Raw genomic sequence first — 20,439 nt, 5'->3', positions numbered from 1 at the left:
CATTCCCATAGCTTCATCCTCAATATTTGCTCATTGATTTTGACACTGAATCTTTTTTTTTTTCTTGTTTATCCTCACCTGAGGATACTTTTACATTGATTTTTAGAGATACTGGAATGAAGAGGGAGAGAGAAAAATATCTATCTCACATAAATTGGTTGCCTCCCACATGTGCCCCGACTGGGCCCGGGATCCAGCCTGCAACCGAGATACGTGCCCTTGACTGGAATCGAACCCAGGACCCTTCAGTCCTCGGGGACTACGTTCTATCCACTGAGCCAAACGTGGCTAGGGCCACACTGAATCTTTTAAACAAAGGCTAAATTTTGTGACTGCTTCACTGACCTTGACCACGATTGAGTAACGGCACACTGAGAGCTGAGAGCTGAGTTTCCGTGTTACACTGGGCCCTTGAATTGTCTGTATGAACACAGCGGTGATGACTGTTCAGTATATCGATGATGGGACAGGACTTGCAAATGTACACCGTTTCTGAGAACGTTGCCCTCAGCACAGGAAGATGCTCACCTTGCGACATTTCCTCTTTAGTTTTTCCATTTTCCAAATAGCCTCTAGCGTATGTTTTTATGTAATTTTGGAAAAGGCTACTCATATTGGTACTTAAGTTTCAATGATTTTTGTGACTGTGCTTCAATGGCATTTCTTCTCAGGATTACCTTTAAATCCAGCTGTGATATGCAAATGAAAGCACTTAATTGTTTTAAACAGAGCAGTAAGTCTGCCCTCATAATGCTATGAAATCTCATACCTGTTTATATTCTTAGCCCCCCAAGCTGCACTGTGGGATACTCTGCATCGTTGTGCCAGGCTATCCGTCAGTTCTTGGGCAAATGCGTACAGTTTGCTCTCAGCAACACCGAAATAGAAAGGGGAAGTGGCTGGCTCAGCTGTCATTGCCATCATCATCGCATTTCTAGTGGATTGAAATTTGAGAAGAATGTGCTTCTTGAAAATGAGACTCAGAGATCTCTCTCTCTCTCTCTCTGTAGCTTCCAGCTTGGCCTCTACTATGACCCCTTTTTTGCTCTCAAACTACTTATGCGGTGTCACCTGGTTGAAATCTCCATTTGTTCATTTACTCATTCCAAAAAGGTATTTATTGAGCACCTGCTGTATGCTAAGGATTGCATTTTCTGATGTGTTTTGTCCAGAGTCATAGCTAGAAGTTTAAAACATCATCACAAGCCTTTTGTTTTAGATTTTTTTATTTTTTTATTAAACATTTTTAATGTTGACATGATTGAAGGTGTCCCCCTTTTCCCGCCCTTTGCTCACCTTCATTCACCCCCACTCCCTCCTCCCTTGGCCTTCACCAAACTATTGTCTGTGTCCAGAAATATCGACTGCTTCACGAGTTTGCATGTCATTCCTGTGCAGGGGCCATGCTAACTCGGAGCATATCACTTCTCCTGCACTAATCTACCCAGAGTCCTGTGCCATGTTTACTGTCAATTTTTTAGTATATGTGATGAGAAAGCAAGCACCATCACAAGCCTTTCATATTCACCAGGTTCCATCTCTTCCTTAACTCTAGTTACCCCAAAGTAGGATCCCCTCAATCTCCGGGTCAACTGTCTAGGAATTCTAAACCCAAGTGTGAAACATTACTGAAAGAATCAGCCTATTTGTAAACACTCCCCATGAATCCTAGGAGTTCCCAAATATTTCCTCTGCTCAAATAGTCCTTATTCTTTGCCTTAATAAGTAAGATTCTTCAGTAAGATTCTCGAGAGCACTCTTTTAAGATTCTGTGTTCCTTCACTTGTTTAGAAGGGGGACTAATTCAGAAGTTGTCCCATCCTCAGAGCTTGAGTAAGTCTTGGCTGGAGCAGACTCCTGACTCCCAGTTAAAAGCCTTCAGAAACTTCGGTAGAGCTGAGGAAGCTCAAGAGAGGAAAAATACCCTGACTGAGGCTCACAATTAGTAAGCCAGGTCTGTCTGCTCAAGCCTGCTGGGGGTCAGGATTTTATGAGAGGTTAGTCTAACGGGAGAGACCTTCTGCCTTTCCTGGGGCATTAGGGGCCACAGGAATTAGTATGAACCTGGTTACTCTTACCCGCTCTGGGCCAGGTTGGGACAAGGAAGCAGCTGTAAGGAGCACATTCCCTGCCAGCCAGGGTGGTGCATTTCAATTTGACCACACACAGGCAAGGTTCTCTGTTCCTCGGCTTCTCTTCCCTTAAGCTCTACCTCAGGTTCACTCCCCGATTACTATGCAACAGTTACTACAATTTCTAGGGTTAACCAGGTACCCAGGAAGTGTGTGGGCTGCGAGGGATCACCTTTATGTCCTGGTGCAAATGGGACTTCACTTACAAAGGTCTGAGCTGCTTTAGTAAGAATAAGTAACTCTGCCCTGGCCAGTGGGACTCAGTTGATTGGGTGTTGCCCATGCACCAAAAGGTTGCCTGTTCCATTCCCTGTCAGGGCACAGGCCCAGGTTGCAGGCTTGATCCCCTGTGGGGGCATGCAGGAGGCAGCCAATTGATGTTTTGCTCTCACTTCAATGTTTCTCTCCCTTTGAAAATCAATAAACTATTATTTTTTTTTAAAAAAAGGAATAAGTAGCTCTGATGCCTCTGTGGGAAGCAAAGTGAGCTAGGAAGCAGAATGGGCTCTTGGAGTGTGGTTGCCAGGTTCAAACCAAACTCAACTCTTCATCTCCACCTGTTGTCTAGGGAAGTATTTTAATAAACATCTGTACACCTCACTGCTCTCCCCTTGGCTCCCATTAGCTCTCTTGATAGATGGATGGGTTGTTTATTCTAAATTATGAACTAGCCCTCTCTAGTGGAGAAGGTGTCAGCTTCCTCATTTTTACCACATACACAAGGCATTGGAAAGCAAGGGACACCTGATGGTAAGGAGAGATGGGAAGCTGTCTGTTCATAAACCCGATGTTGGAGGAAGTGTAGAGAAGTAGTGAATGGGGGGACCAGAGGTACAGGGGCATGAAAGAGGAATAGGGGTGGGTTAAGTGTTCAACATTCCCACCTCTCCTTGGTCTAAAAGTCTTAGAAAAAGACACAAATAAGTAGGTCACCAAGATTGCCTGATTGTGTGTATGTAGCATGGGCCCCCAAAGATCCCCTCCCCTCTCCTTCCCCACTCTCCACACCCCCTCCTCCCTCAGGAGCACCTTCAACCTCGCCCACCCATTGTCCCATCCTCTGAGCTCAGAGCACATCACTTCTCTTGCACTAACCTACCCAGAGTCCCGTGCCATGTTCACTGTCATCCCTCCTTTCTCCCTCCCTTCCCAAATCTTGGTCTCTAGCCCCAGGTCACCCCTGGGTTCCACACAGTGCCAAGGTTTACAAACAGCGGCAAGTCTGTGTTCATGTGAGGTCACTGAACCAGGCAGTGTGGCCTCAATGCCCTCTCTTTGGTTGAAAAGTCAACAAAAGAAAGCCTTCGATGGCCATCTGGTCACGCCTACAGAACAAAGACTAATGGAAGATAAAGAACAAAGCTCGAGTCCATATATACTTTCCAATAATTTTTTTGTTTTTAATATCAATCGACGTTTTAAAAAATACAGAGGTGTTTGACACAGAATAGCACCATTGTGTAGGACACACAGTTCCTGCGCCCGGCACCTGAAGTGGGTCTTCTTGCCTGGGCTTGGGGGGCAGTCACTCAGGGGGCGTTTGACTCTCACCAGTTAGTTTCCTGCCTCTGCTTTGACCCAAAGGTCTTACAGGAAGACAATAAATAAATAGAACACCGAGATTTTATTTTGCAGTCTGCCCAGTTCAGGTCTCTTAGAAAGAGACGGGGGGAAATCCAAACTGTGAAAGGGTGGGATGAATGGACATCAGGTCAGGTCGGCCATTCAGTGCAGAGTCCTAGAGTGACTGGGATTGGAAAGTACTTGGGTCCTTTGGGTTTGCAATGGATTGTGTTGTTTCTGGGTTCGGGTTTTTACAAGAAGCAGACAGGCCCTATGTCCACACCAAATTCCTGCTCGGGCCCTCCTATGTCCATGGGTGCAATGTCAATGATGGGGAGGCGCGAGGTCTTCTGTGACCGGTACTCGATCATAGTCTTGCCCCACTTACCGGTGTGTTTCTGGAGAAGAAAGAGAGGAGACACTATTCAGTGATACCTTGAAACCCAATGCCAGCTGCCCAGGACCCCAACACTGAGCATTGCAGAACACAGAGTGAAAAACACACTTGGTGCTCCTTAGACCTCTTCTTGGCTGGCCAGAACCCTCTCCACCTCCACTCCTGTCCTTCCCAGCAGGGCCTCCCTTCTCCTCCTTCCCACTCCCCACAGTGAGCTCCCCGCCTGTGACCCCCTTGGCATTCCATCTCATAGCCAGGCCATAAACGTTACAGGAATTCTCCTACAGGAGTCCTTGGACACACTGGGTAAGGTCTTATTTCCCCTGAGCCACGGGGAACAGCCTACACCTCTCCCTCACTGTCACGCTGCATGTCTTCTCTACGTGGCCCCTCACACACACCTCTGATGGGTCCATCACTTGAGGACCACAGCACCTGCTGAGGGCCAACCCTCCGCCCGCTCTAGCCTGACGCCTGGGCCCCGGGCAGCTCACGTCTCCGGCAGCGCCAGCAGCCGACTCACCGTGCAGCCATCCTTCAGGACCGTATAGGTGAACCTGCTGTTGCCCTCGGCCCGGATCTCCACATCGTTGGAGCCCTGGATGAGCAGGGCCTTCTTGAGGTTGCCAGCTGCTTCGTCCAGGTAGGCGATGCTGTTCCTGCAGTGGTAAGTGATGTTCTGGGAGCCTTCGGTGGACAGCAGGCGCAGGAAGGTCATCTGGACGTTGGCAGTGTTGGGAGCCAGGGTGTCATCGCCATAGCTGAACTGTTAGGGCGGAGAGCAGTGGCGTGAGGCCTGGGAGCGACATTCAATGGGACCTGGGGCGCCAGGGCCCCGGGCTCAGAGGAGCTGAAGGGGGTGGGGGGAGCAGGTCAAGGGAGGATGGTTTTGCTTCCAGGGTGTGGAGCCGGCCTCCAAAGACCTCCTCCTCCGCCTCTAAATGGGAGAAAATACTATTCCTCCTCTTTCCTTCCCGGTAGGCCCCCAAGAAAAGTGCCGAGAATGTGGGCGAGGTGCTAAAAACTTCCAGGGAGAGAGAAGAGCTCTCTGGCCAAGAGCCAACCGGGCACTCACGTGGAAGCCACCGTTGATGGTCTCTCCAAACCAGACATGTTTCTTGTCTTTGCTCTTGCTGCTCCACCAGTTCTTCTTGGGAACGTTCGCTGGGTTGGGGTAGACGCAGGTCTCGCCAGTCTCCATGTTGCAGAAAACCTTCATGGCGTCCAAGGTGCAGCCCTGGTTGGGGTCGATCCAGTAGTCTCCTGCAGGGGGAGGAGGCGACACCCCTTCAGGGCTCAGACAGGCACGGACGCACCCTCCCGAGAGGCTCGAAGACAGAAGGCATACCAGGGGGAGAGGGGCCGGGTGTGAGGGCCACGTGTGGGGGGACTGAGGGATCCAGGGAAGGGGGCTGAATGGGAAAGTCAGTGCTAAACGGGGCCGTGAGCAGCAGGGCGGGTGCAGTGTCTGCCCGGAGGATGGAACTCTGCCATGCAGCCATGGCAGGACAGGAGCCAGGGCTTCCGTTTCTCTGCTGTGAAATGGGAGAGCCACTGTCTGCCAGAACCTTCCAGGCCCACCTCTGCCCTGCACTACGAGGTGCCTCCTCCCTGGCTCTGAAGGGGGCCAAGCCCAATGGCGGCCCTCCTCCCCGGGGCGAGGTCCTGCCCTCCAGGCTCACCGCTCTTCCATTCCGGGTGGCAGAGTTTCAGGTCCCGGCAGGTGCGGGCGGGGTTCTTGCGGGAGCCCTCGGGGCTGCGGATGCTCTCAATCTGGTTGTTGAGGGACTTGAGCGTGGCATCCACCTCCACGTCGTGCTGCCTCAGACTGCCGGCTGGCTGATCGGCCCGCATGTACTGCATGGGGTCGGGGCCTTTCTCTCTCCCGCCTAAGCCGGCAAAGGCTGACATGTCGATGCCAGGGCCGGGGGGACCTGGAGGGCCAGGGGGTCCAGGATTTCCAGGGGGACCCTGCATCAGAAAATGGAGAAGTCAGCCTGGAATGTGGGGAGGTGCCCTCCTGTGTCCATCCTGCCGGCCCAAGGGCACTAGAGTGTTTTCTTCTCGGTCCCAGGGGTGGGGGAAGGGTGAGCAGGCCAGGACCAAGAAAACTATAGCACCTTCCCTATTTCCTGATTAGCCCCTCTCTTCTGTTTCCCAACACCAATCGTGGGAGCCTCCAGGGAGAGCCCGGGAAAAGGGGTGCCGTCACCATTAGCTGCAGGCTGCTGCCCCAGAAAGCTCAAGCCTCTGGGGTGCTGGGGACACCCCAGGCAGCAGGGAAGGAGTCAGAGCACTTACAGCGGGGCCTGTTTCGCCAGAACGTCCACGGGGACCAGGAGGTCCAATGGGGCCAGGGATTCCATTAGAGCCATCTTTGCCAGAGGGACCGACGGGGCCAGGAGGACCCTGCAGGCCGGGGAGAGAGGCAGGGAGAGAACAGTCGTCAGCAAACGGATGGTCAGGAGTAGCTGGGGCTGGTTACGTGGCCGTCCTGAGCACTGGCCACTCTGTCCCATTCTCCACATTTCTCAGTCATAGACCCCCAAACCGGTTTCACCCTCCCCTGCCTTCCTAAGCTCCGCTTTGTAATTCCTCTTCCTGGGAGCTCCTTGCATGTTCCTCCTACTGTGATCTCAGGCGCTTTCCCGGCCACAGTCACACTGAGCCGGTCCTCCCTCCGCTGCAGAGTGAGCCTCTGAGCACAAGGCTTCCCCAGAAGCAGCCACACTTCCCTCCCACGTGGACGCTTGGCCAGCGCCCGGGCCCCACCCTGAGGAAGGGTCCGCTCCATCCCACTTACTCTAGGGCCAGAAGGACCAGCAGGACCAGAAGCACCTTGGTCTCCAGAAGGACCCTGTGCAGAAGGAAGAGGCAAAGGTCAGAGGTCAGCACAGACAGGGCTCCGTCTTCCAGGACGGGGGCCTTGAATACATATATCATGGAGTTGGAGGAATAGGTATGTGCCCTGCCCTATTCCCATCCCACTTGCTCCTCCCTCCAACCCTGGGAAGTCCTGGACATTTCCTAGGCGGATACCTCGTCTTAGCAGCATGGGAAGCTCAAGTGGGCTCTGAGCAGTGGGAGGCCTTGGGGAGCCACGCACGGGCAGCAGTACTCACAGGAGGGCCGGGAAGGCCCTGCAGGCCAGTGAAGCCACGGTGTCCCTTCAGTCCCCTCTCGCCAGCCTCTCCAGTCTCTCCTTTGTCACCTCGGGGGCCTTGAGGGCCCTGGGAACAAGACAGACAGACACAGGTTGGGTCGGGTCCGGCTGGCCTTGCCTGAACCCTGAGTCCAGGATCCCAGGGCACCCGCTGCCCCCCGCCCCCCAGCCTGCCCCCTTCAGCCTGCCCCTGTCCGGGACTCATTCGTTCAAATGCTCACTGGGATGCCACGGGCTCCAGCTGGTCCTGCGGGGCCCATGGGGCCTTGTGCGCCCTGTGAGGAGACGGGGGAGCAGCGTCAGAGCCAGGCGGGGACAGGGCCGGCCTCCTCGGCGTCTGCCATCGGGCTGGGCTGGGCTCCATGGTACTCACCGCTTCTCCTCGGTCTCCCTGCTTGCCAGTTGGGCCGGCGGGGCCAGGAGAGCCAGGGGGCCCAGGGGCTCCAGGAGCACCCAGGGGACCAGTCTCACCACGATCGCCCTGCCAGGAGAGAGGTCTCAGGCTCAGAGAAGAATGTTCCAAAAGAGGCAAGGAAAGGAGACACAAAACTCGGACCCCAGCCTACGCCTCCGGCTGACCTATTGGGCCCAGCGAGTGTCCTCCAGGCCCCACTGCCCACAGAGACCCCAGATACTCACCTTGACTCCAGCTGCACCATCTCTGCCAGGGGGGCCGTCGGCGCCAGGGCTTCCCTAGGCAAAGGGAAACGGTGCCGTTAGAGCTGCCCCTGCCCATCTCCCACTCGGCTCCCCCCGGAGCCCCAGGCTGGCTCTGTCCAACTGCGGCTTTGGAGCCAAAGCTTTCCCGCAGAGCTCCTCCCGCCTTCCTCCCCGAGCGCCCGATTCTAAGTCTCCTCTCTCCATCACGACCTTCCCATGGCACCGGGTGCTTGAGCCTCTCAGCCCCCGCCCATCCTATTACCCCTTCTCCGTGGCGGGACCCACCACTCACCTCTCGTCCGGGTTCACCAGCAGGACCAGTCAGGCCAGGGGGCCCCACGGGGCCAGGGGGACCTCGGTCTCCAGATGCACCAGGAGCTCCCTGCTTGCCAGGCTCGCCCTGCAGGGACGACGACAGTGAGGGTGAGCGTGGCCTCTAAGTGTCCCTGCCCCGGGGAAGGGGCTGACGGAGGGACACCCAGTGCTCTGAGTGAAGAGCGTCCAGCCTGAGGCTGGCCCCCCTCACCCAGAGGAAGGGGCACCCCTCACTCACCGACGGGCCGGGCAGGCCGGGGAATCCTCTCTCACCACGCTGTCCGGGCAGACCAACGATGCCCCTCTGACCAGCCAGACCCTGGGGACCTGGAGGACCGTCGGGACCCTAAGAGGGAAGGTGAGAGATGAGAACTTGAGGAGGACACAGAGCGGCCCAGCCACCCAGCCAGCTGGCTGCCAGCTCTGCAGGGAGCAGCACTCTTCCTGCCCTGGAAGTACACGTCTCTGCTCCCCTCCCCGCACCCCACAGCCCTGCTGCCCTCCCCCTGCCCCCTGCTCTGAGCGCAGACGCCTGGCCTGCGAGGGACTTACAGAGGGACCGTCATCTCCAGGCTCTCCCTTCTCGCCAGGGGCTCCGGCAGGACCTTGGAGGCCGGGGTCACCGGCTCGGCCGGGGGGGCCGCTGTCTCCTCGAGCACCTTTGGGACCATCTTTCCCAGAAGGACCAGGGGGGCCAGGGGGGCCAGGGTTGCCCTAGAAGGAGCAAATGCAGGAAGTGAGGACTCAACTCACTTGCCCGTTGGGGCTGCAAAGCCACCGCGGCCCCAAGGACAGCAGTTCCCCTGGGAAGGGCAGCTTGACCCCCCCCCCCACCCCCACCCCAGTCTCTCTCTTCGATCATCTCTCCCACATGACAGTTCCGGGCAGCCAGCCCTGGCCTCTCCAGCCCCGCACGCTTGGCTTTTTCTAATCCGCTTGGAGTCCCTCCTGCCTCCTTCCCTTTGGCCTGAATTCCCCCATCCACCTCACCCCTATTCCTCAAGGAGGGGCGCCACCCCAGTTCCTCTGCCCCCTGAGCCTGTGCACCCGCTCCCCCGCTCTTCTGTGCTGCTGGTGAGCTGGATGCTTTTCCTGATCTCTCCTCCCTCCACTGCGAACCCCTCAGGGCAAGATGTGTGACCTGTACGGCCAGTGCACGGAGCACGCACAGGAAAGCGTGCCCGTGACGGAGGCACTTGTGCCAGCCGCATCCTGCCCACCAAGCCAGAGTTTGAGGGTTCGAGCCCTGGCCAGCTGGGAGGGTTGCCCATGACCAACAAAAGGGTCACCCCTGTTCCCCTGACGCCTCCCAGGAGAGGAGATGGGCACAGGGGTGAGGCCCTGTCAGGACTGGGCAGACTGGGCAGCCCCTGCCTGTGCCTCACGTGCCCGGAATAAGGAACCAGCCAGGAGAGCACTTACGTTGGAGCCTGGGGGTCCGACGCGGCCAGCGGCTCCGGGGAATCCGGTGGCTCCCTATGTGAAAAGAGGAGAGCCCCTGAATCCCTCGGTCCCTCGGGAGCGCCAAGAATTTAATGTAGGGGGTCCGAGAGGCCGGTGTGGAAAGGGAAGGGGAGCCCGAGGGGAAAGGGCCTTGTGGGGCAGCTGTAGCTTCTCTGCCTCAGGCTCCTGCAGGGGCCCAGCGGGGGCACTCAGCACCCAGGGCTGTCTCCCGGGATCCCTGCGCCCCAGCAGCGAGGGGCGCCCTCCCTCGGGATGGGCTCAGACTGGGGCAGGAGCAGGACTGAGGAGGGAGGAGGGGGTGAATCCCAGAACACCACAGGGGAGCCTCTGCGGCCAGGTCTTTGTGAGGCCAGGGCTGCGGGTGTGAGAGAAGCTGCTGCCCCCACAGCACCCTCCCCCACACCTGGGTCAGGGCGGGAGGGGGGCCTCACTCACCGGGGGGCCTTGAGCACCTCGGGCTCCTTTAGGGCCAGTCACACCAGTAGGACCCTGGGAGAGAAGGAGGGAGAGAGACAGTGAGGCCTGCTCGCCCCGGGGAGGGCCTGTCGGAGCCCCAACAGTGGACTCCTGAGGGCTGATTTCAGAGATGCAGCTTTCTTGGCACCGAACTCCCAGCTCAGAGAAGCTGTCACAGGCGGGCCTGCCTCCCCGGCCACCTACCTCTCGGGGAGGAGCACCCCTCAGGCATGCACAGAGCCAGTCACCTCTCCCCGTCACCTCTCCCCCCCCAGGAGGCTGGCTGCTCTGCCCAGGGCTCTGCACCCTCAGCCCCCACCACACCCCCCCCCACACCCACACCCACACCCACACCCACACCCACACCCAGGAAAATAAAAGCCAGTTCAGCTACTTGAGCCTTTATCCCTAAGTACCAACTCCTCTCCCCGCAGCCTTTCCCTCCTGGGGCGCAGCAGCAGGCCCCACAGTCTGCTGTGGGGAGGCCCTAAACTCAGGTGGGGCACCCCCAGCCTCCCAGCCATTCTCCGCCTGTCCGCCTCGCCCTGCCCTGTGGGGACAGTTCCTGGGGGCGCTCAGCACAGCTCACCTGAGGCCCAGGAGCTCCGGAGGGGCCCTGCGGCCCTGGGGCACCAGCGTCGCCTTTCTGGCCGGCCTCTCCTTGCTCGCCCTTGGCGCCTGGCTGGCCATCAGCACCCTGTCCCGGGAAGGAGGAAGCCGTGCGTGAGGGGCAAGCCAAGTATTTGCGGTTCTTCCAAAGGGGCCAGAGACTCTGAGCGAGTATGTGTGCGTGTGTCTGTCCACCGGGGCCTGAGAGTTGGGTCTGAGGACTGTGGCCTCCGTGTGGAGATGTAACAGGAGAGGAGGGACGGGACCATTTCTCTCCTGTTTAAACTGCCCCTCCCTCCCCGCAGGCTGCGAGGTGCCCTCAGGTCCGGATGTGGAGCTGCCTGAGTGGAGGGGCTGGGAGGAGGGGTCCGCAGGGGCACTTACAGGAGGACCAGCGAATCCAGCGGGTCCGGGGGGTCCGGTCTCTCCACGTTCACCCTGTGAGAGAGGGGGCCGAGGGGGGTAAGGCCCCACTGCCTGCCTGCTCTGTTCCCTCCTGCGAGCCCAGAGCCGCTTTGGGCCCAACCCAGCCTCCTGCACTGCAACCCCCAGAGAGAAGGCATCTGAAAGGAGCCTCAGGAGGCTCCGTCCTCAATAAAGGGAGGCAGGCCAGCAGCCTCTCTTGGTCAGAGGACCTGGTGACTCAAAGACCCCCACCCTGATCGCCTCGTGGGGGTGACCTGCCTCCTCCCTTCATTTCTCATCTGTCCTCCCACCCCCAGGCCCAAAGGGCAGGGAGGGGGCGGTCCAGGGCTCGCAGGGCCAGGCGGAGGCAGAGCTGGCTCTCTTGCTCCCAGGGGCCTGGGGACAGAGACAGGCTCAGGGGGCAGGTACTCACCGGGGCACCTCGAGCACCAGCGGTTCCCGCAGGACCAGGGGGGCCAACTTCTCCCTGAGGGTGGGAGGGGGAGGGGTCAGAGGGGGGCCCTTTGAGGGCAAAGTGCATCCAGGAAGTCCTGAGGATGGACAGGGGCTCTGGGTTCCCCCTCCCCACAGTCTTTCTCCTGTTGCTTCAGCCCCCACACCTGTGCGTCTTCAGGGCCCTCGCTGAGTGCATTTCCCGCTTCCCCCCCCCCCCCCCGGCCCCGTCCCTCTCCACTCCACAGGGCACAGGCCAATGACTTTGCTTCTAAGACCCACATCCTTTACTCCTCCCAGCCCCTGGTGGGCAGGAGGGTGGCAACTGATGGGTGAGGAGAAGAAATGACAGTCCTTGGCAAGATATGAGAAGGCTCGATGGGGGAAGGGAGCCAGGACTCACCTTCTCACCGTTGGCGCCAGCCGGGCCAGGGGGGCCAATGGGACCTGTCAGACCCTGGGGAGAGAAAAGGCAGAGGTGAGGAAGGCAGGGGGCGGTGGTCTGGGACGTGGAGCCCAACAGGGACTCTGGGACCCCACACCCGATGGCCCCAGAACTCCCTCTCACCCTGTGGCTCCCAGTTTTGACAGGAAGTCCCGGTGGTTGCCCAGCCCGGACAGCTGAGATAGGACAAGGGACTGCACACATACATGGCCCCTCCTCCCCGAGTGCAGGGCTGGGGACCTATAGGGCCCCCTGCATCTGTCCCCACCCAGCCCCCAGCGTTTACTTACTCGTCCACCGTCCTTCCCAGGGGCTCCCTCTGGGCCTTTCTCACCAACATCACCCTGTGGGGTAGAGAAAACGGGCCACCTCAGGGGTCAGGGGTCATTCCAAGAAGCCCTTTGCCAGCTCAGTGTCACCCTGAATGGGGCTCCAGGGAGAGCTCAGACTCTGGCCAAGAGGGATTTGCTGGGGCCTAAGGGTGAGTGACAGGAGTGAGATGGAGGGAAGGGTAGGGGGCGATGTCACTAAAAGGCACACAGAGACTTTGGAGGGGGGTCTCCAAGTCCCTCAAGACAGGTAGCTGGGAACCTCACCCCTGGGTTCTGTGGGACAGGGAGTGAGTGTGGGGGCCACGGAGCATGGATTTGGGGGAGGCACTGGTACTTACCCTGTCTCCCTTGGGCCCAGAAATACCAGCTGCTCCCCTCTCACCGGGCATGCCCTGCAGACCTGGAGGGCCCTGAGCCCCAGGGGGGCCAGCCGGGCCAGATGCACCCTAGCGGGAGGGGGAGAGAAGGAGTGTGTGGTGGGCAGCACCTCCCCCGGGACCCCAGTGCCCAGATGCCCCTTTCCTTCTCTTCCTCCTCTGCCCAGACCTCCTTTCTCCTTCATCTCCCACTCCTCCCTCCTTCCCTTCCTCTTCCACCCTCAGCAGGCCTCCCAGGCCAGCCCAGGGGACCCTGCGGGCAGGACCCGCCTCACTTACTTTGGGACCATCAGTGCCGGGAGTGCCGGGGAGGCCACGGGGACCCTGGAGGCCCTGGGCACCAGGAGAGCCACGTTCACCTGGGAAACCTCGTTCACCCTGTGGCAGAGACACCAAGGAGCAATCAGGCAAAAGAGACGGGGTGGAGGCCCAGGAGAAACAGGGAAGTGGGGAGCAGAGGGGGAGCCCAGGACTCCAGGCAGCTGTACTGCTGGGAGGCCTCGCAGGCTGCACAGGGAGAGGCAGGCCCAAGGATGCCATCGGGAGTGGTCAGCAGGACACTCACTCTGGGACCCACGAGGCCGGGGGCTCCAGCTTCGCCAGGAACGCCCTGCGGAACGAGAAGGGTGATTGAAAGACTGGAAACTTTTACGTCCGAGTCCCGGCTGAGCATCCCGCCCCTGAGCTCAGACTGTCATCTCAGAGCTCGGATGTGTCCCAGACATCCCGGGCCTCAGGGGCTCCTCTGCCCGCCTGCCCTTGTCTCTTGGGCGTCAGAAGAGATCTGCCCATCTGAACAGGTTGCAGATTCGAAGAGCCCCAGACTCACCTGGTCACCTGGTTTTCCACCTTCACCTGGGGGACCGGGAGGGCCAGGAAGTCCCTAGAAGCCAAAGTGACAAGCATTAGCCAAGGGGCCAGTTTGCTGCCCCCCACCCTCAGGGAGGCCCTGCAGGGAAACCTCATTTCCCTGGTCCCCTCGAGCGGGTGGGCCTCCGTCCCCGGGGCCTGCTGCTGCCCACGGAGCTCTGGTGTGGAGGGGACCGCAGGGGAAGCCTGGTCCGGCGGCCCACCTGGAAGCCAGATGGTCCCGGAGCACCCTGCTCGCCTCGTTCACCGGAAGGTCCCTGCAGAGGAAACAGCGGTGAGCGGAGCCAGCGCTCCAGAGTCCTGAGAGCCTCAGCCAGCGCCCTGCGCGGCCATGGAGGGCAAGGCAGACTCCTTCCTGCACAGCGCCGGCAGGTGTGCTGCCTGCGGGCCGCGCTGCTCTCAGGGACAACCAGGGTGGGATACCCCACCTCGGCTCAGGGTTAGCCCAGATCCACATCTGTCAGATCCATGACTGAGTGGCCTGAGGTTCCCGCCTCACCGCCGCCATCCCACGGGGCCACCTGAGGAGCTGGGCAGGTACTTACAGCGGGTCCAGGGGGGCCTGCAGCACCTGTCTCACCATCCTTGCCAGGAAGACCCTAGAGGAGAGAGAAGGGTGACGTGATGACACACTCCTTCAGTCCCGCAGACCCCAGCCCTGGACAAACAGGTACAGCGTGGCCCAGAGTTCCCACCCTCCACTATCCCACACCCGGAACTCCGTGTCCACCCTTCCCCTCCCCTTCCTTCCCCGGCCCCTCCTGTTCCCTCAGTCTGTCTCCCCGGGCTGCTGACTGACAGCAACCGGAAGTCCCCCTGTGGGGACTCCCAAAGGGCCCAGAGCAGATGGGCTCGGCCACAGGAAGCCCCCCTGCTAACGAGGGGTCCCAGGAGCGCGCCGTAGGGATCCTCTCCCTCATGGGTGTTCAGCCAACACCCAGGCAGGGCACTGGGGCAGGGACTCACTCTCAGACCAGGAGCACCGGGCAGTCCTTTCTCACCAGCTTTCCCAGGCTCGCCCTGGAGGAGAAAACGCAGGGCTGTGAGGTGGAGGGCTGGGGTGGGAGTGGAGGGGAGAGCAGGCTGTGGAGCCTGGGGCTTGGGGCCCGATGGACAGCAAAGGCTAGGGCCGAGAATCAAGCACCTTCTCTTACGCCCAGAGGCATGAACTGAGAGCACTGCCCATGGGGCGATGTCATGGCTGAGCGTTCTCAGGGCTTGAGGAGCCCTGGGTGTGCCCGGGTGGCATGCACTCCTGCAGGCCACGAAGGCCCCAGCTGCCTGAGGCACAGGGACCCTGCTCAGCCCTGCCCTGCGGTTAACTCTATTCAGGAGCCAGCCCTCTCTCCCCAGGGAGGGAGGGAGCACCACGTGGAAGGAAATGGAAGGGCAGGTTGTTACTTACATTGGCACCTTTGGGGCCAGGGAAACCCATGACACCAGGCTGCCCACGAGCCCCCTGAGGACCTGGAGGCCCAGGGCGACCGTCTTCACCAGGGGCTCCCTGAAAGAGAGGACACCGTTCTCAGAACAGACACTCTGACCACGTTCCTCCACCCAACACTACTAAGTGCCTACTGTGTAGCAGGCCCAGGACTAGGCACCAGCCAGACACAACACGTGGGATTGACCGAGTGTGGACCAGCAGCCCACACCACGCAGTGGATCCCTCAGTGACAAGGCCCTGGTTAGCTCAGAAGTTTTGTTTCTGAAAGTGCATACCAGGCTTTGTCCTCCCCCAAGGAGTGGCCCACGTGCACAAGGGGGTGACATTTCCAGAGCTCACAGACACTGTGCAGGTCACACCTGACCCCAGTACCTACCTACCGTCTGCCCCCTCCCCAGTTCTCAAAATCCACAGGCTGCCTCCACCCGAACTCCTGCCTCTCTTCCCACCTGCTTCCCCGGGGATACCCCACCCCGCCCAACACACCCGATGATGGACTTACAGAAGGACCAACTTTGCCTTGAGGACCAGCATCACCAGGACGGCCAGTGAGACCCTTTGTTCAGGAGAGAGAGGAAGGTGGGTGTCAGAGCAGGTGCCGGGACCTCCCCATCCTGGCAGCTCTGGGATGAAGGAAACACGTGGGGAAGGGCCGAGGGCAAAAGCAGCTCAGTACTTACCCGAGCTCCAGGAAGGCCAGGCTCTCCGGGACGGCCAGGGTCACCGTTGGCTCCCTTGGGTCCAGCAAGGCCGCTGGGCCCTCGCTCTCCGGGGGCTCCCTACGCCAGAGGAGGCAGGGCGTCAGCGGGAGGCCATTGGACGAGGGATGCAGGCAGGGACCCCAGCCCTTCGTCCCTGACTCACCTTGGGACCGGCCAGACCATCCTGACCAGGGAAACCACGGTTGCCGGGAGCCCCCTAGGAAGAAGTGGAGAGGAAAAGCAGTGAGTTGGATGGGCCCTGACCCCCGTGGCTGCAGAGAGACTAGCCAGGCTCCGGGGTCCATCCCTCCAACCACAGTTTCTATGGAGAGGTAGCTACAGCTTGCAAGACTCTGAAAGATTAATTTCTTGGGCCCATCTCCACCTGTCTGGGAAGGAGCTCAAACTATTTCATGTCATCCCGGGGCGGGGGACACAAAGAAGGAGGAAGGAGCCCTATCCCGAGGGCGGTGGGTAGAGGAAAGAGGGGCCTGATATTCAGAAGGTCACAGGACTCGGCGAGAACACGGAGCCACAAGGACTTGACTTCCCTCTCGGGCCACACCCCAGTGAAAGTGGGGACTCCTGGCCCACTTACTCTTTCTCCAGGGGGGCCGATGGGCCCAGCACCGCCAGGCTCTCCGCGGGCTCCTCTTTTGCCTTCTTCACCAGCAGGACCAGGGGCTCCCTGGGGGCCCGCGGGGCCCTGAAAACCAGCACAAAGGAGAAACAGGGTGAGCCCTCACCTGGCCCTGTGCAGGCACCGACCGGCGCGTGAAGAAAGTGGCCGTGATCATTGTCTCAGGGCCGGGGGACTTGGGAAGGGAGGCCGTAAGGGTCATCGCGGAAGAGCAGAAGTGGCCCAGGGGAGTCAGAGGGCGTACGTTCAAACTGTTCACAGTGGCCAAGTCAAAGACGAGAGCTGCAGCTGCAGCCCTGTTACATGCCCTCCTCTGGGCACAGCCTGGGAGCTCCCAGGTGAGGGGCGGGGCTACAGAGGGGGTGGGCAGTGGGCGGGGGGTGGCCCTGGGTCCCCTAACCCCACCCCGAGAGCAGCAGTGTGGAAAGACAAGGACTGATGGGCAGATACTCACCGTTTCTCCCTTGGGGCCTTGTTCGCCTTTGAAGCCGGCAATACCAGGCTCACCCTTGACAGAGAGAGAGGCAGGTTCACCCTGGGTTCTCCCCGCGGACCCTGCCCCCACCTCTGGAACCCTTCCAGGTGCCCACCCAGGGACACCAGTGCGCGTGTGGGAGGGAGGGAGGGGGGGGGCTTGACTGCAGGGTGTCCGTGGGACTTGGGGTTCACTCCAGGCTCTTACCGTCTGACCTTTCGGGCCCAAAGGACCAGTTGCCCCTTGAGGGCCGGGAGGACCCCGGGGCCCAGGGAAGCCGGGAGCACCAGCAATGCCAGGAGCACCCTGTCAGTGTGAGCAGAAGAGAGAGGCATCAGGAGAGGGTGTGAGGGGCGGCCAACCCCACCTGAGGGAGCCAAGTCCGAAGGCAACACTCACAGCAGATCCTTTGGCTCCAGGAATTCCATCGGTTCCGGGGTTGCCCTGAAAAAGGGACGTGGTCACCACAAAACACGCAGCAAAGCACACACCCCGGCCTTCCCAACCCTCCCAGGCCGCGGCTCCCTGGGCTGGGCCAGCGGCTGCCCTTTCCAGGCTCTGTCCTGCTGATGCCGCAAGGGTAGGACGGGGGCTGGAGGGAGACTGGTCTGTAGAGGTGGGGGTGGGGGACAAGCATGGGGTCAGAGTGAACGTTTCCCTCACAGCGAAGCACAGGGTCAAGTGTCAGGGCCCCAGGCCCCAGGCCCTTCAGGCCAAGGAGAGGCTGCACTTACGGAGGCACCCGCCGGCCCGGGGGACCCAGGAGTGCCGGGTTCACCGCGAGGACCTTGAGCGCCTTCAGGACCACGAGCACCGGTGGGGCCAGCTTCACCCTGGGAGGGACGGAGGGACGGGGTGAGAAGGCAGGGCCCGCAGACCTCTCGAGGACCAGCGGCAGCGCAGGGCCAGCTGTAGGCACGCACCGAAGAGCTGAGCCAGCCGCGTGCATCCACCCTGCGCGCGAGCACGCGGGGCCACCCCACCGAGCTCTCTGGCCCGGCGACTTCCTCCCCCTGCCTCCTCCTCCATCTCCCCTGGAATCTGTGCACCACCAGCAGCAAACGCAAGGTTACACGCTACAGCAATGGGCGCCGTGGGGGTCCCATCAGCACCCCTGGGAAAGCCTGTGCCGGGGGTCCCGCCATCCCATTGTGGGGGATGATGGACGCAGGGCTGAGACTGGCAGGTACCCCTATCTCCCCCTCCACCTATTTTTCTCGGTTACTGAGGGGATGGAGGCCCTGGGCCAGGGCAGCTGAGGGCACTGCTCCACTGGTCCTGGCTGATGTGAGGACACTGCTCGCTACCCCAGGCTCGGGGCCGGCGGTTAGAACTGAGCCAGATGCCAGGGCCAATGCGAGCTAGGACAGCGCCCTCTCTGCTCTTCCCTGCGGGAACTCTGACCACGGTCCAGTTCTCCCTGGCTTCTGGCAGCGCCCACCCCCGAAATGGCTTCTGCTTTTACTTTCATTTTTTCCTCAAAGCTGCAGCTGGTGCGATCTGGGCTCTGGAAGGCAGTCCCTGGGGAGGGCTGCTGACCTGCAGGGAAGGCAGGGCCTCCTCGGGTTTCTTCTCCGAACATTCTTGCTCACTTTTGTAATTATTATTTTCTAAAAGTCAGGCCCCCTCACCTTCCGCTGTCCCTCTTCACAATGGGTCTCCTTCACGCGGCTCCCAGGGCCTCAGACACTGTCTGGTTGCCATGGAAACCCCCAGGAGCTAAAAGCAACCTGATGCCAGTGACCACACGGAGGCTCCTTATTCATCTCCCGCCGGTGACAGGGAGGATTCCCAGGGACGTGCGCACTGGAATCCCTGCTGTGCCACAGCGGCCTTTCCCTGCACTGGCTGGCCTTCCACTGGCCTCTACCAATCCTCGAAGGACTCAATTCACAGGGCTCGGAAGAGCCAAGCCCGCCCCCCCACCCCCACCCCAGCCCCAAGGAAGCCGGGAGAGGGAAGCATGGAACGGGCTCCCTGCCCCTGTCCACGTCCCTCCAACTCTCTTCTGGGTCCAGAGTCAGATGAGCTTTGCCCTCTTTCCCTCCGTCCCTGGTCTTCTGCTCCCTCCCAGGTCCCCAGCATCTCTCCACCGTTCTTGGTCTCCCCCTCTCGGAAGCTGTAACTGTAGTACCTCCAGCTCCTTATCCTTCCATCTCACTCTCCCTTCTAGCTGGTGACTCTGCAAAACGCCCGGCTCTTTTCCTTGGAGAGCAGCGGCGGGGTGGGAGACAGTCCTCAGAAGGGAAGGGGATCGTCCAGGGGGCAATCAGCAAAGGATGTGGGGAAAGGGGTTCCCGACTCAACCACCAGGGCACGCACCTTGGCACCGGGAGCCCCAGGGAAGCCAGGACCGCCAGCAGGACCCACGGGACCCTGGAGGAAGGAAGGGGTAAGAGGTGAATCCCGTGTCTGGGCGGAATCTCTGCAGACCCCTGAGTGAGCGACCCCCACACTTCCCACGCCTTCCCACCTTTGTACTGACGTGGCCCTACATCCATGGTGGCTAAAAAGTCCCTGGGTGAAAACTGTCCCCCCTGCCAAGTGTCCCCAGGCCTGGCTTCAGACGGCAAAGCAAGACTCTGGTGAGAAGCAGACGATCCTCCCAGCTCTCTCTCTCTCTAGCCCCCCTCAAAAAACTGCTGAGAAAAGCAAACAGTTGCTTTAAAGCTTGTTATCAACAAGCTCAAGCATCCTGCACAGATTCCTCCTCCTCCAGGAGAAGGCTGTGCTTACACCAAACAGCACTGAGACTCGGGGGGCGGCGGAAGGGGCCTCAAGACCACACCTGCCGAGGATGAAATGAACTTACCGGAGGCCCTGCGGGGCCTGGTTGACCGTCGTTGCCCCGGGCACCCTGTGAGCAAGGAGAAGGAAGCAGACATGATGAGCAGTGCCGCCTCGGCCCCTCCCTGCCCACAGCCCACCCACACAGACACTGGGGGCCACACTGTGCCTGGGTGTCCCAGCCCAGGGCTGAGCGTGAGGCTGGCGAGTTACGAGGTGGGAACCTCGGACAGAGGAGAGGCCTGGGCTGGGCGTGAGCAAAGGGGAACTGTGGGACAGCCCCATGGAGGGAGCAGCCCGGCACCCCTCCATGGTGGCTGCGTGAATGCTTGTTCTCAGTTTAAATAAAGCTTGGGTAATTGGCCAGCTGTTTCTGTTTCTTTTGTTGTTGTTGTTGTTGTTAATCCTCACCGGAGGCTATTTTTTCCATTGCTTTTTTAGAGAGAGTGGAATTGGGGGGGGGGCGGGTGTGGAGAGAAACATCCATGTGAGAGAGACACATTGATTGGTGATTAGTTGCCTCCTGAATGGGGTGGGGGAAGGAGGAGGGAATAAACCAGGTACTTGCCCTTGACCGGGAATTGAACCCTTGGCCCTTCAATGCGCAGGCTGAGGCTCTAGCACTGAGCCACACCAGCCAGGGCCCCATCATTTCTCAAACTTCAGTGTCGATCTCAAATATCCCCACCTTCAAGGCCAAGTTACCATTTAAAGGTTCAGAGAACCGAGCCAAAGGAAAACGGAATAG

The 20,439-nt window shown here is 59.7% G+C and overlaps 1 protein-coding gene across 1 annotated transcript in view; it reads right to left on the bottom strand.

Annotated features, from left to right (window-relative positions):
• Positions 1-3,946: 3,946 nt before the first annotated feature.
• The window catches only part of COL2A1 (collagen type II alpha 1 chain), a 29,971-nt gene continuing 13,478 nt past the window's right edge, over positions 3,947-20,439 (bottom strand). Inside the window, exons 17-54 of the mRNA XM_008140603.3 lie at positions 19,717-19,761; positions 19,227-19,280; positions 17,639-17,737; positions 17,304-17,348; positions 17,112-17,210; positions 16,884-16,937; positions 16,388-16,495; positions 15,953-16,006; positions 15,769-15,867; positions 15,591-15,644; positions 15,047-15,145; positions 14,608-14,661; positions 14,187-14,240; positions 13,845-13,898; positions 13,601-13,654; positions 13,337-13,381; positions 13,051-13,149; positions 12,733-12,840; positions 12,353-12,406; positions 12,021-12,074; positions 11,598-11,651; positions 11,144-11,197; positions 10,740-10,847; positions 10,130-10,183; positions 9,653-9,706; positions 8,783-8,944; positions 8,469-8,576; positions 8,208-8,315; positions 7,895-7,948; positions 7,629-7,736; positions 7,477-7,530; positions 7,215-7,322; positions 6,896-6,949; positions 6,394-6,501; positions 5,775-6,063; positions 5,168-5,355; positions 4,616-4,858; positions 3,947-4,093 (exon numbers count right to left, since the gene is read on the bottom strand). Of these exons, the coding sequence (XP_008138825.1) occupies positions 3,947-4,093; positions 4,616-4,858; positions 5,168-5,355; positions 5,775-6,063; positions 6,394-6,501; positions 6,896-6,949; positions 7,215-7,322; positions 7,477-7,530; positions 7,629-7,736; positions 7,895-7,948; positions 8,208-8,315; positions 8,469-8,576; positions 8,783-8,944; positions 9,653-9,706; positions 10,130-10,183; positions 10,740-10,847; positions 11,144-11,197; positions 11,598-11,651; positions 12,021-12,074; positions 12,353-12,406; positions 12,733-12,840; positions 13,051-13,149; positions 13,337-13,381; positions 13,601-13,654; positions 13,845-13,898; positions 14,187-14,240; positions 14,608-14,661; positions 15,047-15,145; positions 15,591-15,644; positions 15,769-15,867; positions 15,953-16,006; positions 16,388-16,495; positions 16,884-16,937; positions 17,112-17,210; positions 17,304-17,348; positions 17,639-17,737; positions 19,227-19,280; positions 19,717-19,761 (3,441 nt within the window). The remainder of the gene's footprint in view (positions 4,094-4,615; positions 4,859-5,167; positions 5,356-5,774; positions 6,064-6,393; positions 6,502-6,895; positions 6,950-7,214; positions 7,323-7,476; positions 7,531-7,628; positions 7,737-7,894; positions 7,949-8,207; positions 8,316-8,468; positions 8,577-8,782; positions 8,945-9,652; positions 9,707-10,129; positions 10,184-10,739; positions 10,848-11,143; positions 11,198-11,597; positions 11,652-12,020; positions 12,075-12,352; positions 12,407-12,732; positions 12,841-13,050; positions 13,150-13,336; positions 13,382-13,600; positions 13,655-13,844; positions 13,899-14,186; positions 14,241-14,607; positions 14,662-15,046; positions 15,146-15,590; positions 15,645-15,768; positions 15,868-15,952; positions 16,007-16,387; positions 16,496-16,883; positions 16,938-17,111; positions 17,211-17,303; positions 17,349-17,638; positions 17,738-19,226; positions 19,281-19,716; positions 19,762-20,439) is intronic.

Source organism: Eptesicus fuscus, chromosome 7 (assembly GCF_027574615.1).
Source record: "Eptesicus fuscus isolate TK198812 chromosome 7, DD_ASM_mEF_20220401, whole genome shotgun sequence".
NCBI classification, from domain to species: domain Eukaryota; kingdom Metazoa; phylum Chordata; class Mammalia; order Chiroptera; family Vespertilionidae; genus Eptesicus; species Eptesicus fuscus.
The sequence above is the reverse complement of the archived record's forward strand: the minus strand, read 5'-3'. Positions and strand labels throughout refer to the sequence as shown.